Below are 18997 nucleotides of genomic sequence, written 5' to 3' on the forward strand. Positions count from 1 at the left end.
ACAAAATTATGGTTGCCAAAGAGGAAAGGGTGGGGGGAAGATAAATTAGGAGTTTGGGATTAACATATATACACTATCACACAGACAACAGATAACCAACCAGGGCCTACCGTATAGCACAGGGAACTATATTCAATACCTTATGATAACCTATAATGGCAAAGAATCTGAAAAAGAATATATACATATATATAACTGAATCACTTTGCTGTATACCTGAAACTAACACAACATTGTATATCAGCTATAATTTAAAAAGAGAGAAAGAGAGAGAGAAGGCACTCCCACTTGGATTAGAACTCGCTCAGCTAGTTAAGGTCAGAGCTGGATCTGAACAGCCCGAGTCCTGACTTCTCAGTGGTCCCTATTCACTAACCATTCTGTGTTCTCCATAGATGACAATGACTGGTCTCTAAAGGGACAATGCTTCAAGAAAAAAGACTTTCAAATCCAGAGAAGACAATATGCCACCAGATATTTTCTGGAAGAGAATCTTGTATGAAAGCCAAGCCAGATGATAGAAGACATGGAGGTGGGAGACTACACTGAGGGATGGCAGGGCAAGAAATAAAGCTGTAAGGGGTGGAGTGGGGTTGGGGACTGCTTACCCATCTGGCTACACACACACACACACACACACACACACACACACACACACACACACACACCCCTAAGTCTAATCTTGATCTAAAATGAAATTGATTCCATGAAGTCCAACTCATCAAAGATCCCTCAAAATTGTGTATGTCTATTCTACTCTGATATAATTTTGACCCAGAAAAATTGTTTTTCATGGTCTTATTTTTTCTATTAATATTCTATTTAAGTAAATTCTTAGGCAGGAAAATGGTAACTCTCATCAACTGATTTTACATAAGTCAATTCAACTATCCAGGGGTATTTCTCAGTAATGCTAGGATATTTATTTTCTCTAGGAGATTTATTTCATCACCCTAATTCTACGATGACTGTTAATGATCTAGGATCATTCTTGCATTTGTTAAAGGAAAAAAAATGCCCTTTCTGCTATGGACTGAATGTTTGTCTTTTCCCCAAATTCATAAGTTGAGATCTTAACCCCCAATACCATTCAGAAGGTATTTATTTAGTGCCCTTATAAAAGAGATCAGAAGGAGAGATCTCCTGTCCTCTCAGCCATATGGGGTTATAGCAAGAAAACAGGTGTCTATTAACCAGCAAGGAGCCTCTCAACAGACACTGAATCTGCAGCGCCTTGATCTTGGACTTCAGACTCCAGGACTGTGAGGAATACATTTCTGTTGTTTAAAAGCTACCCAGTCTACGGCACTCTGTCATAGCAGCCTGAACGAGGACACTTTCCTTCCCACTTTATGGCCATCAGACCCCTAACCAAAAAGACCACAACTATACTCCTTACCTTCGGCAACCCCCACAACCAACTCTATCCATCCTCGAGCTAGGAGGGAGTAAAGGAAGTTCCCAAAGAGGAAGAAAAATAAGAAAAAGAGGAAGGAGAACAGAGTAAAGAAAAAAATAGCTTCCTCAAGGCACATTAGGACAAATAGAAACTGGTATGAGATTTAGGTCTCTGCCATGCCCTGGGACGGCTTCAAATCTCATCAGCCCTAACCTGGTTCTTATGCTGGTGGAAGAGCAGACTAGGAGACAAGATGTCTGAGTATCACACCCCCTTTCACGGAACACCTGATACAGGCCAGTCCTTGTGCAAATATTTTGCATATGTTTTCGTTCATTTCTTATAACAACCCTGTGATACAAGCACTGCTCTCCACTGTTTAAGAGATGGGAAAATGGAGGTTCAGAGAAATGAAGTGATCTGTCAAAGAATACTGCCATGGCCAGGTCTACCTGTCTGACGCAGGTATGTACCCACTGTGCTTTGTTGCTTCCAAAATAGAGTTCTACAGATGACAAAAGGTACTACAGTGATCAATGGATATTGTTATTTAAAGGGTTTCTCCTTTGTGGAGTCATTGGGCTCAACCTTTTATATGCACTCGACAACTTTATCCTTAGGACAACCCTATACACGGGGGACTACTGCTCCCCTTTCATAAAAGAAGAAACCAAGGATCAGGCAAGTTAAGTGCATTGTTACAAGTCACACATTTAAAAGCAAATTTGCACTAGGTCTGGGCCATGCTGAAGTCCATGTTTTCAACCACTTTGCTAGTGATTCTGGATCTTTATGGGCTCTTAGATTCCTCTGAGAATTTAATAAAAGCTACAGATTCTCACCTCTTAAAAATAAATATTTACACGATGGTTTCTCCATAACTGCACATGTGGACCACATAAGTCTTCGTATTGGGGGAGCAGTCATGTGCTTTGTAGAATGTTTTATGTGCCAACTGAAGCTTATCTGTGATTTCTCAGTGAACTGGGTGTTCAGTCCTTGCTGTGCCTCTGCCCTGATTACTGGTGACGGGGCAAGGCTTAATCTACCTCTTCGGGGCAGTGTTTGGTAAGGCCCTTTTGCCTCTGAAGTTTTGATGAACATCGAGGGAAGAGAAGGAAGCCACGGCAAAGAACTAGCCTCAGCAAAACATGAGCAGGCGTGAGGGAGTGGGCTGCCTAACCCAGTAGTTGGCTGAGGCCCAAGGCCAGTCTGCATTAGGTCAGGGTGCTGAGAGGATTAATCACAACCAGATGTTGGCTCCTGCCTCTGCCTGTTTCTAATGCGGCCCTTGGTGAAGCCTTCTGGGTTATCGTCAACGCTCAGGGCCCAAACCCCAAAGCTTGACTTCAGACCACAGAGCAGCATTTCCTTGGAGTAGGGTGGGGCTCCAGGCAAGACAGCACCTGACTGAGGGAGAGGAATGCTCTGAACAAATCTTTCTCAAGGTGCTCAAATCACTCTATGACAACATCTGCTTACCGTATTTTTTTTGGGGGGGGGGGATTCAACCTAGAAAGAGCCTTGCATTCCAGATTGCAATCATTTAACTTCATTTTCAAACAACAGCAATGAAAGGAAAAGAATAAATCAAGATTTTAACGTCTAGTTTTTAAAACAAAGATAATAAAGAAAGCTGGTAAGACTAGAAAGCAGCATGTACGTTCTTGTCTTGAAGGGTACCCACCTACACTGGTCAATGTTTTATATCATCTGTCCTAACACAATTTCTACCAATATGAACAGCACCATTCTTCCCCAATGAGAGCTCAATTTTCCAGAAACAACAAACTGCACTGCGGTGTATACACCATGGTGACTTGGCCCACACTCTTGTCTCCAAAATGCCCTTTGCATTCCTGCTCACCTGTGAATATCTATTCTTTAAAACAAAGCTCAGCAAATGCCTTCCATTTGCAGTTTTCTTCACAGGTACAACAAACTGCTCCATCTCAACATTCACGATGCTTTTATATTTGTCTACCAGAGACCTTATCTTTTAGAGTTATGTATGTATTTATTCTGCTTCCTGTATTATTCCTTTTTAAATTTCAGTCTGCAGTCTGCTCTATATTGTATGACTTGCTGTACCTGTTCAAGAGGTGCTTGCTACATTGAGTCCCTTGAAACATCTTTCATTCAGGTTCTTTGGACCTGGTGTCAGTTCCACCTACAATGGACAAAGTCTGTAATTTACAAACTGTGACTGAGAGATCTGTGAGCCCAGGCTGGCTTGGGTATGCTGGCATATGCTCTGAGAAATGCTGTAATTCTAAAAGTGAAGCTGTCAAGTACTATCTGTGTCCTGGCTCAACATCCACTTATTCAGCTATTGTAAAATTTTGAATTTATCTAATTCAGTTATTATCTTAAGAGTCTCACCCCATTTCTACACATCAAACCAGTGAAGTTCCAGCAACATACCATTTACTCAGCATACCATTTACTGGCATATGAGACTTTTTTTTTTTTAAAAGATGACTGAAGAGTATTTTTTAAAAGCATCAGAATATACATAATTCAAACCATTCTGACACAACGTTTTCAAAATGGATAATAATTCTTTGCTTTTTAAACACCTTCTGTAAACATATGGTATATAAATAAATATACTGCAACTTACAGCCTTTACTATAGTCATTAGTGCACCTTCTAATTGTCTCAGCAAGACGTTTCAGAAGCACTGACTTAGAGTCATCACAAACACTCCCTGGTCTACTTTGCAGCAACAGCGCTCTGTGCTTGTTTCACACTTCTTTTTTTGTTTCCTGGCCTTTCAGTTTCCTCTCCATCTCTTCCTCTCTCCTTCTTGATTTTCTATTTTTAGTTTACTTTGAAAGTCTAGAACACTGGATAATAAAAACTTACTAAGGTGTATGTGTTATAAACGAATCAAGAAGCTTCTACATGAATGCCTAAACAGATTGGAAATTCAGAGGCCTTTTCAATGTAATGAAAGGATCTCATGCATTCACTTTTGCACTATCGTTTGTGCTAAGATTGCTAAAAGTCTGGTCACTAAAAAATTGGACCCACAGCAGAATGCCTAGAACAAAACTCCGATTGCATTATGAACTCAGTGTCTCCTGTAAATACCCATAATGAAGGTGAATATAGCTTTTCAGGTGAAAGGTACTGTTTTAAGAGTATCATGATCATGTTATATCAACCTTCATAGATTATAATTTCATTTTTGATGAGGTCTACCAACTCTTACATTTTGTCAAGCCTATTGAGACAATCGTGGAGTTCAAGTATATGTCGAAATGATACAGAGTTCTAAAATTTTATCCAGCATGATATAAATTTATTTTCATAAAAATGTAAAAGTGATTAAAAATGGGCAAGAAAAGCAATGACTTGCTTTTGTGGGATTTTTAAAAGTAATGTTACATTATATCTTTACAAAATAGTTACTATTGCAGAAGACTGATAAATAATAAGCTGGATTATTTTAATACATACTAATATTTTTGTCTTTTTTAGTAAAAAGGAAATCGGTTTAAAATAGTTGGCATAACAGTTGATTTTTTTTTTCACGTTGAAGTTAGTAATTTTTTTTAAGGAAAAATTTTTATTGGGTATACAGTGATGGTGAATTTTTCTAGGCGAAGTTCTTCTTTTAATTGTTCATAAACTATCACATTTTTGCGGTTGGATGAAATGTTAGAGTTTGGCTTCTAACAGCTGAGAATTTGCAATAAAGCTATTTACATACCCAGGCTGTATGGTCCTTTTGTCAGAGGTAAGAACCTGGAAGACATGACTACTGGTAATGATATTTACAGATCCCCACCCATAGAAAACACTATCAATTTTCAGAAAAATGGGTAGTTGGGAAATCATTCAACACTTGTGTTCCTTAAAAAGCTGTCCCTTTAATCTTCCTTTGAATTCATTAATTATAGATCCACCACATGATTTACAGAAACCAACAGAAATGGAGGTGGGAATTACTCAAGCTAGGAACTCCTACCACACTTCTATTAAGTGGCTTGAATGCCATTAACTGCTCCGTATCACGAAGAGACTTGGAGATTGAGGATTAAGCACTGTGTTGCTGGAAATTCTAGAACTGTGTATACTTTCCAAAAGTTCATACTTTAGTCATTTTAAAATAGGGGGATTGCCTGAATTACTTAAAGTTTCTTTTTTACCCATTACTAAATGGTAGATTGTGCAATTCTGCATCTCTCAGAACGAGTATTCCAAATTTCCTTAGCACACAAGAATCAAATTACTTAAATTATGTCTATTTCATATTCTGAGTGCATGCATTTGCAATTAGCTATGTCAGGCATTTTTCTTTCATTTAATTTCATCATCATCAAGTAGTATTTCTTAAGGACAAACCTGGCTAATTAATTTTCTAGAGAATAACAGGTATTCTTAAATTCATTCTCTCTATTTAAGAGCCTTTAAATAATCTGCCTGATATATGGCATTTTTCCCTTAGCAAAAACTGCCTTTAAATTTTAATTTTTCACATTATTGTTTCACGGTTTCAATAGAACACATTCCACTTCCACAGTGAGTATATTCAAATAAAAAACGTCATTCAAAATTAGCACAACAGACTCCATGGGATTTTTATTCTTACTACATAGTGTGTTAATATTCTACCTTAGTTTTTAAAAATATCACTATTCTAGTTATATATTTTCTAAAAATGATTCATTTTGAAGATAGAAAAAGAAGAAAAAGAAGCAGTTTAAGTTAGTATAGTCAATAGATGTAAAAAGGCATTGTCTCTAAAAAATATTCAGTTAACTAGTACATCACAAGCAAAGCAAAAGAAAGCCACTGATCTCAGAATTCAAAATGTTTAACAAATGAGGGTGAAATTATCTGAGGTCTTCAAACTGATCATCGAGACTTTTATGTGTGCTTCCTTGGAAAAAGGAAAAGCTCATTTTATGTAGATTTTGGGGAAAGAATATTTTTCTCAAGTTTTTTTTCCTGACTGCAACAAAGACAATATGTCATTTCATTTACCAGTAACAACAACACATTCACTTTAAATTCCAATCACAAAAAGGAAATTTTAGAAAAGCATCCTCATGAAATCCTAATTTCATTCCACTCATAGTTCTCGGTTCATGAGAAGTGATCATACATACTTGTGTCTAGCATAATTTGGTTCTGGAAGCAATTACATTACACTTCAGGGGCAAACGCCCAGGAAAAATGACCAAAACTAAAATGAAACCAGGGACTTTTAATGCATGTTATTATTTAAGCAAATCAGCATCAATACTCTAAGTTGCATTTGGCTGCTATGGTCAGTGGTCACTGGCTGTACACTGAAAAGTACAGCTCAGAGAGATGCTTCAGAGGGTCTACAAAGGATTCCGCAGCCTACAGCCACCTGAAATGGCAACTGCTGCTGCCTGACAACAGCAGGGAAGAGTGTCTGGGCTTTGCTTCTTGACTTGCAGGCTGGAATTTAAATATTAAGGTGAGATTAAGCACGTGAATAATCCTGAATAGAGTGAAAATATTGTTAGATTGCTGTTGGAGTAGGTGAGGGTTTCACTTTCAAGAGGGAATTATAGGGTAGCTGGATGCTTTTATTTTCAAAGAGAGACTTACATCTCTATTAGAAGTGACTCAAATAAGAGATGGAATGATAGCAACAACCAGTGAGGTAAGAGGAGGGGAAAAAAAAAAGATGCCCTCAATTATAGTCACAGTCATCCAGCGGTTCTACACCTGGCAAGAAGTAGCCTATCTTTGTTTACACCAGTGGAAGTCCCCAGGAGAACACAGCGCACAGAATCCACAGGAAGAATTTGGTCATACTTTTCAAAGTAGTTTAGTTTTCAAAAATCCACCTTCCCTAAAGGGAAAACACCTTGATAACCAATTAGTGGTATGAAGGGCCGGAGAAAAAGAGTGTGCTCTGGCGGAAAGATGATTTTGTTGATTTCAGGTAAAAAAATCTTGGGCCAGATGCTAAAGTGGATGCTACCCCTGCTTATCTCCCCTCTGCCCCAGGGACAGTGCAGTCTGTTACATGTGTATCTTCTGAACAGGGAAAGGAACAAAGTCTCAAAACAATGTTTCTAAAACCTAATCCTGAATCACAGAACAGGTGGCAGTTTTCTGAGGAGTAACAGTGGATTATTGAAACAGCAAATACTTTTTTCCCTCCCAGTTAATCAGATTCCTTTTGAGCAAAGTTTAGGCCTCTACCCTCTACACGGCAAAAAGTAAACAAGACAAATGGAACTAAACATTCACAAAAAGGCTAAATTCATGATTGATGCCGCTTACAATTTAAGATCAGCTATAAATATGCTGTCCGGTAGTTTTTAATGGTGTGATGGTCTGACTCAGCAGACCAGTGTCAGGAAAGAAATTTACATAAATGGAAAGTGAAATCTTTCTTCAAGAAACAGGACTGTTAGAAACTGCTTAGGTAAGGAGATGCTCACTTACGCAAACGTGGATATACATATTAAACCTGCTCTCCAATATCTGCTTGAGCTTAAGTTATTGCCCATAAAAAAACTAAGATGTTTGCTTTTAATTTCCAAAACTTCATTTCAGTTTCAATTTTACGTGGAATACATTCTGCAAATAGAGCTGTCATTAGGAATGAGAAGAATGTCAAGCTGGTATCCACAAATATGACCAAGATTCATCCTCAAACACAGCACATGTTTAGATGGCTTGGCTAAGGATGACAAGCATGACATAAGACAACCAGGGCAACAGCCTCTGATCTCTGGAAATATGAATAGATGAGATCAAAGAGCCTTCATCGCAGGACAGCGCAGCACAGGCTCGGAAGTCAGACTGCCCGAATTCTGATCTTAGCTTAAGCAATTCCTGGCTTTGAGACCATAAGCCAGGCAGTAGCCACTGCAATCTGCAATTCCGCTTTGATAACATGGCATGGTAATAATCCCGTGGAAATGTGAAGAATAAAATTAGAGAATCTGTCTAAAATCTTGACATAGGGTCCACATACATTAAGCACAAAACAGTATCAATGTTAATTGATGTTGTTGTTATTACTATCATTTCCCTTCTGCTCCTCGTTCAGCATTTCTGAGCCAGATTGGAGAGGCTGATAGACTGGATGATTGGCCCCAATTCTTCAGCCTTCTCTGCATCCAGACCTTTGCCATCACCTCACCATGGGTGGACTGTTTCCCTACCCCTCGGGCTGATCTTGGATTCAGTCATATGACTTGCTTTGGCCACTGGTGTGCATTGAGGAGTGACAGTGTGCCAGTTTGGAGCCCAGAACTTAAGAGCTTCAGCCACTGCTGCTGGCCCTCTGACACCAACTAGCCTGGCAGTTCAAGTCCTGCTGAAACACGTGGTGCACACTCAGATCTGTAGATCTGTGCTGTGAAAGAGACATGCCAGCCTGAATCAGATCCTCTCTAGCTGCCCTGAAGAGCCAGGAGGAAAATGAAGGTTTACAGAGGTATATTTCTGAAATTTTGTCATTACTTAATATGCAGCAGAAGCTAACTGATCCAAGGAGTGCATTAGAGAGTTGTCTAGCCACAACACGTTGCTTATAACAGACATTAGCTCAGTGCCTAGGTCTGAAGCACAAGTGGAATGGTAAGTGGGAGGAGACCAAGGCTTCAACAAAACCAGGATCCTAGAACTGGGGGCTCCTGCAAATTCTAACTATGCCCTCTTGGCTTGTGAGTGGGAGAGGACATGCGTTATTCATATCCAGATTGTTTAAGAATGGCTAATGGCTAATCAAAGTTTATCATGGGCATGGCACTAGGCACTTTTTCTTTTCTTTTTGTCCTCACAAGAGCACCAGCAGGTAGGCATTATGAATTTTACTCATTTTACACATGAGGAAACTGAGGCATAAAGAGGACAGATAACTTGCCTACATTCACCGAGGGTGAGATGTTAAGGGAGGATTCAAACCCTGGAAATCTCACTGTACATCGTGAGATGATGGTGGTGGTGAGGATAGCTGATGATACGCACAAACATGTTTTCCCCCTCTCTATAATCACATCACCGCTCTAATCACATTGTGTATAGTATTTTATCTAATCCTTCCAACCCTATACATTAGGTATTACTATTAATACTGTGCTAGTTAGAGCACATGGAGGTGGAGTTGCATTCGAACCCAGGCAAATCTAGTTAACCATTATATTAAGTGGACAACTACGATCACGTTGCCCACCCCAGTGTGAAAGGGCAGAATCACGTTCTTTCCTTTTTAACTGGAAACATGTAAGCTTCTCCAAGTTCAAAGGCAAATACGCATTCCTGGCACCACGGTCATCTTCCATTGGATAAAATGCGATGAATGACCTTCAATTTACACTACAGTCACTCTCAGACTCCACTGACCTCTCATTCTCACAAGCACAAGAAGTATCAGATTCCTATTTGTTGTCTTGATGTCGACTTGTTTTTAAGTTTGCTTTTTCTGATTATGTATTTTTAGGTTTAACTTTGTTAGGTTACAAATTCGGAGGAATCCTAACCATGATAGAAAGAATTCAAGAAAGAATATTAATCATAATGGGTTGTTAGAACTATCTCCAGGGCATGAAATTAACCACTGAAAGTATGAAAACAAACTGCTGCTCAGATCTGTTCATATGTCCATTTCCAACATCTGGCAGAAAAGCCTCAGTGGTCTCCAGCCTTCAGACACTTTCTCCATCTGGTCCCCAAGCACAACAGCTACATCTCTAAGTATCTTCACACCAATGTGCAAACATCTTTCCTACTCACCTTAAAAGCAGCACCTCCATGGATGATGGACTTGATGAAAATTCCCAAGTCTGTTCCAGTTTCTCGAGATTTGTTCCCCTTCAAGCTCACCCCAAGACCAGCAGAACCAGAATCATTCAGGGGGATCTCAAAGGTGAGCTGCTCAGTTGTCTCCAGGGAGAGTGCACAGCAGTCAGGTTCTCCTTTCTGTTGGGGAAGCACATGTGGAAAGAGTGAAGGGAATATTAATATTTACATGCTCAGAAGGCCAACCACGGACGCAGATGGCAAGATGGGATGACTGGACCTCTAAAAGCTGTAATCCTGCTCTGAGTGGGCAAAGGTTGGTCTTCTCTCTCTGCAGAGGGCCACCACCACATCAACGGAGTGGAAGGGGCAGTTCTTGGGAATAATATTTGGTGATGGTCAACAGAGAGGATTCTTTGGCAAGGCAGTCATACCATTTGAAACATTCCATATTTGGAAATTCAGCAGAATATTCTCAATAATTAGACATTACTTAGGGACTCTTAGGTACCAGAAAAGATCTTAACTGATAACGTGATCTCAACACCTCCATTTTACAGATGCAGAAGCAGAGATCAGTGCAGAAACATGCTAAAATTTGGGGGAATATTTGGCTTATATCATTTAAAACATATCATTTACCACTGAAGCAATGCTACTGATAAACACTGTCAGTAAGATATAGAGCACTAAAAACAAAATGTTAATTTTAAAGTTAGAGATATGATTTTTAATACACATCACGGAATTAAATTTCATTTTGTCAAAACTCGCACCTTAAGCTTGCTTTTTGGATAGTATAACTCGCTGGCAATTAGTTATTGCACCTAAACAAAACTGATAATGCATAACAAACATTCACATCCTCTTTGACAAATGACACCTAGCCACAAGTATAGCTGTTCTTAAAAAAAAAATAGAGTATGGTGGCAAAAGGCATAATTAGGGTTCAGGTCTTCAAGGAGAAGCATGCGATTAATCATATCTGGTCCTTCGTGTTTTCAAATACACAGCAGCAGGGAGAGAGGTGCTGCCCACATGACAAACTGTGCAGGTGCCTCTTCTGCATCCTTCCCAAGCTTGCAGAATTGTGAAACTCTGCCCCAGTGCTTAACTGAAAAATCTGAAAATGAGATAGCCCTGGAAACCATCAACTCACTCGAGGTCGGTAGTTCCTTCCTCTCTGTAATTATGTCTAGAGACTCTCATCTTAAGGTCACTTTGAGGGATGCTTATGTAAAATTATGTATTTTAAAAATTACCATGAATGTCTGAATGTCAGTCACAAAATAACAGCTATAAAATCAGAAGTAGCAAATAACCCACAATTAAAACAGGATGAAGAGGTCTGATCATAGCCAGATCCACTGACATGGCATTTTCAACTCCTCCCAAAACAGAGGAAGTCCATGTCTAGCTGTAGAGAAATAGTTCCTTCATTTAATTTCATTGTAAATGAAGTTAGCTGTAAAGGTTTTGACAATGGGTAGTTTCAAAGAAATGAAACTTTATTGCTTAATTTAATAAACCTATTACAGGTTGGCTCTTTAACTTATCATATTATTATCTAAGAAACAAATCCCATTGTTTGATACAAACTAGCTGTCTTTTTTTTTCCCCCATTGGAATGCCAGAGTTAAATACTAAATATAAATTATTAGCCTTCATTTTTGCCTTCCAAAATGTCCAGTTTAGAATCTATAACATTTCAAAATCATTTATGTTTCCAGGCCTCTCTGAGATTGGGTTAATTTCAGACTAATCAGGTTCCACTGAATTAAAGTGTAAATTAAAAAAAAAAAAAAAGGCTATTTTCACTAGAAGTTTGTGAACACTATTTTAGAGAAGAACTAGAAAGCTTCTCTGGCTTTTTATCTACCAGAGACAAAGCAACACAAAGACAAGTTTTGCTGGAGTAATACCTTCAAACCACTTTATTCCATAGTCAGTTTTCTTTTGTCAATTGAGTTTAATTCCCAGTAAGACTGAGAACAACTATTTGCACAAACCCCTTTCATTTATTACGTAAGTGGTAAAAACAAAATTGACACTAGGTGATACTATGGTTCTCTCTTCTTTGGAAACTTAATTTACCCTTTTTAAGTCCCTGATATCTGAGAGCTGAAAATATAACAAAAGTAAACCAGTGGCTAACAATGTTTGCACGGTTCACAGCAATCCTGTGAGGTTTATTATGATGCCCACTTTACAGATGGGGAAACTGAGGTATGCAACAGGCAAGTACCATGCTTACAGTCCATAAGGTTTATCGATGTTGGAGCTTTGTGAAGCCCAGACAGTGTGGCTCCTGTGACAGACACTTAACTGCTATACTACTCTTCAACTTCTGAGGGTCGCTGTGACTCGACCTAGCCACTAGAAATTCCAAGACAGATTCCTGTCTTGGAGTCTGACAGTAAGACATCATTCAATTTCACATTCTCCACCCAACTATACTGATGTTTTACATCTTTCTTATGAAGTTATAATTAGTGGTATCTAAGAATAGCAAACTTCCCAATGGCGAAGGAAGCCATTACTGTAGTTAACACAGCCATTTCCTCTGTTAGAAATAAATGTCCCTTTACCTAACGTGCAAAAAAAAAAAAAAAAAAAAAAAAAAAAAAAAATCAATAGGCTGAATGCTTCCTCCTGATAACTTTGGTTTGACTAGCAACTCTGAAAACTAAACTCAAACCTTGCCATACTGCATTGTGAAGCAGGGAAAATGCCCCAAATGCAGGACCTTAGTGAGAGCATGAGCCCAAAGGCAGCGGCACATCCAGACCTTGGGCCCTCCCGGGCTTCCTGTCTTTTAGACAAGACCCCTTCCCTCACTTCGTCAGGAGTCTCCCTGGCTTTTTCCACCCACAGGTAATTGGGGTGGGGGGTTGGATCCAAAAAGGCTGACATGGTAAGGGAAATCATGTGAATTTCATTAATTTATTTTCTGTCTCTTCATTATTTCTTATTCTTTGCCACTAGAGGCCATGTCTGTAAATACCAAGTCCTTAAGGTTCCAAGAGCCAGGTCCAGAATGGATGTCCAGATGCCTCGACTACATGTGCCCAGGTCTAATGCCCTAGCACCTGCCCAGGGCCACCCACACAGGATCTTCAACTTGGGCTTTCTTGACCTCAGCATGGCTGACATCTGTGGCCTGATAATTCCTTGCTATGGCAGCTGTCCTGTGCATTGTAGGACATTATGATCTAGCAGAATCCTCGGCTACTATCCACTAGTACTTCCCTCCCCAGTTGTGACAACCAAAAATGCCCTTAGACGATGCCAAATACCCGCTGGGGTCAAAATCACCTTTGAGTGAACACCACTGCCCTGAATCAACAATTGCAAATGCAGCTAAGTTCAAGACAGCCAGGGTTCAGAGAGGCATTTGGGACCTCAGTGCTATCTGGTGGTAAGTTCCCAAGTAGTAGTAAAAGCCCCTGCAGCTGACTGGGTCTCAGGCTCACAGGTTCATGACTGACCCCTGAGATGGTCAAAATGAACCAAGGAAGTCTGCACTTAGTTATCTCCCTGGCTATATGGCGGCTAATTTTCCAGGGCAGAAACATGAACTTTGTGGGAAGAACAGAGTATAAAAGTGATGAATATTAAATCATTGCTCTACATACAAAATGCTGCCTTTTACTCATAAAGAACCCAGCAGAAAAATGCAGCCCACCAAGCTGTGTTCGTTAGGTTCGTTATGCTTAACTATATACTGTTTTTGTACTTTTTATTAAGAGTCATAGAATTATATAAGATAGTACTGACACAAAGACTTTTAATCATGAAAATATAGCACAATATTAAATAAAGCTTACATACAGTGCATTTCAATATGTAACATATACTCTATACACATATTCAGACACCTACTCATCTGCCTGCCCGCCCTCCAACCGTTCCATCCACCTGCATAGAAAACACTTGGTGACCTACCTCCACTGCAATATGAACCATCATTTTCTTCTTTATAATTTTTTCCCCAAATATTTCTCAATCATTATGAAAAAATGTTTTTAAAAGGAATTTATGAAGATTTAAGAACCATGTGCTGTGTTACTGTACTGCCAAGTGCAGTGACAGTAAACACATCTCTATAACACACATGCACGTTTACACACACAGTAGGTACACACAAGCACAAACATGTATTCTAATACCATGTATATTAGATACAGTATTTATATACCCTACAGTAATATTTATTCTTTAGAACTACACACAGTATATATAATACGTACATGTTTTGTAAATACGGGTGCATGTGAGTGTACACACTAGCTGCTCTTACAGTCACCAGTGACCTTCATGTTCGCAAATCCGGTGGTCAGTTCATCCTCAGCTTTCATCTTACTTGATCTCCAGTAGCATTAGACCCACTTTATCAAGCTCTGCTCCTGAAACACCTTCTTCCCGCCGTGCTAGGACACTTCTTTTCGGTGTTCAACTACTTCGCTCTCTACTCCTTTCCAAGACCCTTTGCCCATTCTTCTCATCTCACCAATCCCAGGACACCAGTGTCCTAAGAATCAACTATCTGGCCTTTTCCCTTCTCTCCCATCCTCACTTTCTAAGTTACCGCATCTAACGTCTGCCCCCAGTCCTCGGCATCACCTCTTCCCTCTGCTGGGTGTGCTCCCCCCTCACACCCCTGCAGGCCTCCTTCCCTCACTACCCCCAGTTCTCTGTTCAAATGTCAGCTTTTCAGTGAGGATGTCCCTGGCCAGTTTAAAGTTGTTGTAAGCCCTGCCCAGTCCCGCCCTACCCATGTCCGTTGCCCTGACCTGCCTTTTCTCCACTGCATTTGTCTTATACTGTCTAGTTGCTTGCTTACTTTTTAAAAATAGCCTTTTGAATGCAAAAACTTTTATATTGTTCTTCTTTTTTTTCCATCAATGTATCACTGTTACTTAAAACAGTGCCAGACTCAAAAATAGGCACTGGATAAATATTTGTTGAATAAATAAATTAATACATATGAGTAAGTGTCCAATAGGAAATGCCGTCTATCTGTATACACGTGTATCTGTGAATGCGTATTTGTGTGACTGTATATACATATATATATGCAAATGAATAAATTGTTGGCACCACATTTGGTTCCTACTGTTCTAGATTTCATTAATTTAAATGCTTATACAAATTATTTTTCACATTAAAAATAACTATAAAAAGCATAAAGCATCACAGTTATAAGAAACCTTAAAAGTAACCTAGTCTAACCTCCCTTTTCATATCACGTTTCCTCCTCCCAGGAGAGATGACAACCCAGCTCAGCTTCAAACCACAGATTCTCAATGAAGGCACCAAGACGTGTCATAGCTACCAATCTGTGATGGACACTAGACTGTTCATGACTTAAAATTACATCATGTACTTCAAATCGTAAGTGAACACTGCAAACAGCAATCTTCATGGTATATTTCATCGAGTTTGGGAAGCACTGTGGTCAAGTACCCGAAGCTGCATTATTTATCTACCTAGCACGTCTTCCTTTCTATCCATCCATGCATGTACATATACGTGTGCACATACACATATATAACTGAAAGTCTCCTAAGATACCTATCCAGAGGGCAACACATTCTAATATTTTCTGTGCTATTTCATTTTTTTAAATTTGCCACAACCCACAACATTGATTTCATAATCCAAAAATGAATCACTGTCTTTAATTTGGAAAACACTGCAATGATTTTATATATATATATAAAATATATATAAAACATATATATGTATATATAAAACATATATATGTGTATATATAAAACATGTATATATATATACACACACACATATATATACACACATATACACATACATACTATTTTTATTAAATAAAAAAAGAAATGAAGTGCAAAACCAAATGATGAGTAAAATGTTAACTGCCTTTTCCTTCCTCATTTCTATAAGCCATTTTAATGCTTTATCCCATCCATCCATAACCTTAACCTTTTGTTCTCATTTATGCAAACTTTCTTCAAGTTCTTACAGATGTTTTTTCTGTTATTATCCTGATTATATATATTTCCCTTTCTCCTTCCCATTCAGTTATTTCCTTTTCTAATTCTCCATTCTCTTATTTTTTTCCCCTGTAATACTATTTCTGTTTCTAAGCATAATGAATACCCTCTCACAGTTGGAATTCAGATGAGACTGACCCATTGTGGCCTGAGTGATGAGAGTCAATCATTGGGGCTGGGGTGGGGTGGTACAGACAGCTCAGTGATAGAGCACATGCTTAGCACGCACAAGGTCCTGGGTTCAACCCCCAGCACTTCCATTTAAAAAAAACAAAAGAGCCTATCATCAAATTTTTGCAAACAAACCAGAGTGATTCAACAATTTTTTTAATCAAGTATCTACTACTTGTCACGTAAAATGGCCAATCTACATGGAACATAATTGGCAAAAAAGTTTATTGAACAACATGGGAGGGCCTTTCTGCTGCATTCACAGTATAACCCGACAGGAAGGAACAGAGTTTAAGAACAGGTAAGAGGAAACAGAGGAATCTACATAGTCGGACCTTGCCAGAAACATAACCATTTTTATCAAACAAATATTGAAAGTAATTACTTGGCAGGAGAGAAGGAAAGAGAGGCAGGAGGATGGATGGCTAGGGGGGGCGTCTATATTATTAGATTAAGAGTGTTCCAAATGGGGCCATCTCTGAGATCACAAATGTTCTTGTATTGCAAAGCAGTGCTTGATTCACGCATGCAAGTGGTAATAACCCAGCTTTTCAAGGCCCGGGGGAATCACCAGTCTGCAGGGCCAATGTTCAATTTCCCAGAAGCCCAGGTCAGACCTGAAAGCATCCATGCTGAACCTTTTATGGCCCTCATTTCATTAAATGCAGTGCTCTTGGCTCAGCACAAGCAGGCTCTGGATGTCTTTGCCTCGCCTCCCAAATGTGTAATTAGTCTGTGTTGTGAGCAGCTTACTTTATGCAAGAGTTATGTTTCACATGCAATTATTTTGTCAATTACCAAAACTCCAACAAAAGGGCTTTAAGGAAAAAAAAAGAATATTTTTAATACTTTTTTTTTTAATATAGAAAGCAAAAGCAATACCTGGCAATTCTGCTAGGATATTTTATAATAAGCTTAAGCACTGTAAGCTGTTGCTTTAAAAATTCTAAGAAATTTAAGGTGATGAAACTTTTGTTACAGCTAAATAAATTTTCACAACAATGAAAAGACAAGACACCTGTAAAACACTTAATTTTCTGAAATTTTTTAATCTTCTGAAAAAGCATGAGAAGCTATTATAAGCATGAAAGATTTTTGGCCAATTGGATTATATAAAGTTCAAAATGTGAATATCATCCTTGAGTGGGGATCAGAGACTCACTCCACCAGCTGGGAGGCATTTTATTTTAGACTGCACTTTTCAGAGAGTCAAGAAAAGATGACGAGGAGCTGGCACATGCCAAGGTAAGTGGTGACCTAAAGATGGTCATCATAATGAGCAGTAAAGGACTTGCCCTCCAGTGCCGCTGAATCAGAAGGACTCTTGGTGATTTACGAGGAGACAGCTTATCTTTTAACATCTTTTGCCCTCTGGACAATACAGACAAGTCATCAAAAAGAATCAGAGATCACTGTGCAGATAGGTTTTTAAAAATTCTGAATTATACACTGTTGACAGTTAACCCCAAACTCACTATTGTGTATCAATGATATAGAAAAGGAGAATATAAGTTAATGTTGTAGTCAGTCGGGGGAAAGCTTCATAGAACTATATGTAAGCAACACTGCCATTTACTTCTAATGAAGGAAAAATTTTAAATGATGTAGTTATGGTTAGCTCAATAATCAGTATTTTAAACATATGTCCTTATGGGACCTGTTGAGGTACACATTCATTCATTTAAAAGTAATTATTAACCAAAGACCTGAAAGAAGAAAATTCTATAAAATGTTTGTAATTGAGACACTTTTTCATGTTTTTTGAAATCCATTCCCCAGAAAAGGGACAGAAGGGGGAAACTACTGAGAGCAAAAGCTGATCTCTGACTGAACTTATCAAAATACAATTTTCTTTAAGTAAAGGATTAATCTAATACCAGAAAACAAATGTCAAAAAATGACCATTCTTTTACTGCCTGTTCAATATAAAAGTACCTTAATGTAATACTAAATCAGAGATTAAAACTAACAAAAGTAAAGTAAGTCAGAGTTAAGATTCCTATAGCAACCTTTTCCCCCTCTTACTTACAGTAAATACACTTGAAAGATCAGCAAATTCAACAGTTGAAGGACATTGGGAATTTTTTTTTTCCTTTTCAGATAAAGATTAAAGAAGTGAATATAGTGTTTTGTGTCATGGAAAGTAATGTAAATTATTATTTTATAATTCAGACAGTATGTGTTCATATAAAACTAGAACCTCCTTTGTTAATATCAAGGAACAACAGGTCTTTTTGTTTTGTGTTTACTCCATCCTGTTAAAAGTAGATTCAGGAAATCTGAGTAAAAATGTCTTTGAGTATTTTATAGGCAATAATTCAGTAGGTAAATATAAGAATATACTCTCTTATATAAGATTCAAGAACAATATGACTGCAATAATCCAACAATCTGAAAAGGAAGCACAGTGGGCCTGACTGGAGGAGGAGCAGACCCATTTGAGAAGCTGGTTCTTAGGTCAAACACTTCTAATGCCTTTGCCGTCACAGATATTTTGTATGTCAGGCCACTTGCACTGAATGCCTTTAAAAGACAACAAGATCATAAAGAACAAAAACAAAACATAAATAAAAACACACAGCACTTCCAGAAGTGAGCACCAGGCCATGGTGTTGTGGTACTTGTTCCACCCACAGCCCAGTGGGCCACC

The 18997-nt window shown here is 38.6% G+C and overlaps 1 protein-coding gene across 4 annotated transcripts in view; it reads right to left on the reverse strand.

Moving 5' to 3' along the window:
* The window catches only part of PARD3B (par-3 family cell polarity regulator beta), a 924313-nt gene that overhangs the window by 395365 nt on the left and 509951 nt on the right, over positions 1-18997 (reverse strand). For all 4 annotated transcript variants that reach the window (XR_010380651.1, XM_031451950.2, XM_064485062.1 and 1 more), the window contains exon 11: positions 10139-10324. Coding sequence is in view for 3 of the 4 variants with exons in the window: in XM_031451950.2 (XP_031307810.1) it covers positions 10139-10324 (186 nt within the window). In the remaining variant the exon portion in view is untranslated. The remainder of the gene's footprint in view (positions 1-10138; positions 10325-18997) is intronic.

The sequence above is a fragment of the Camelus dromedarius genome, chromosome 4 (genome assembly GCF_036321535.1).
Source record: "Camelus dromedarius isolate mCamDro1 chromosome 4, mCamDro1.pat, whole genome shotgun sequence".
Classification (NCBI taxonomy): domain Eukaryota; kingdom Metazoa; phylum Chordata; class Mammalia; order Artiodactyla; family Camelidae; genus Camelus; species Camelus dromedarius.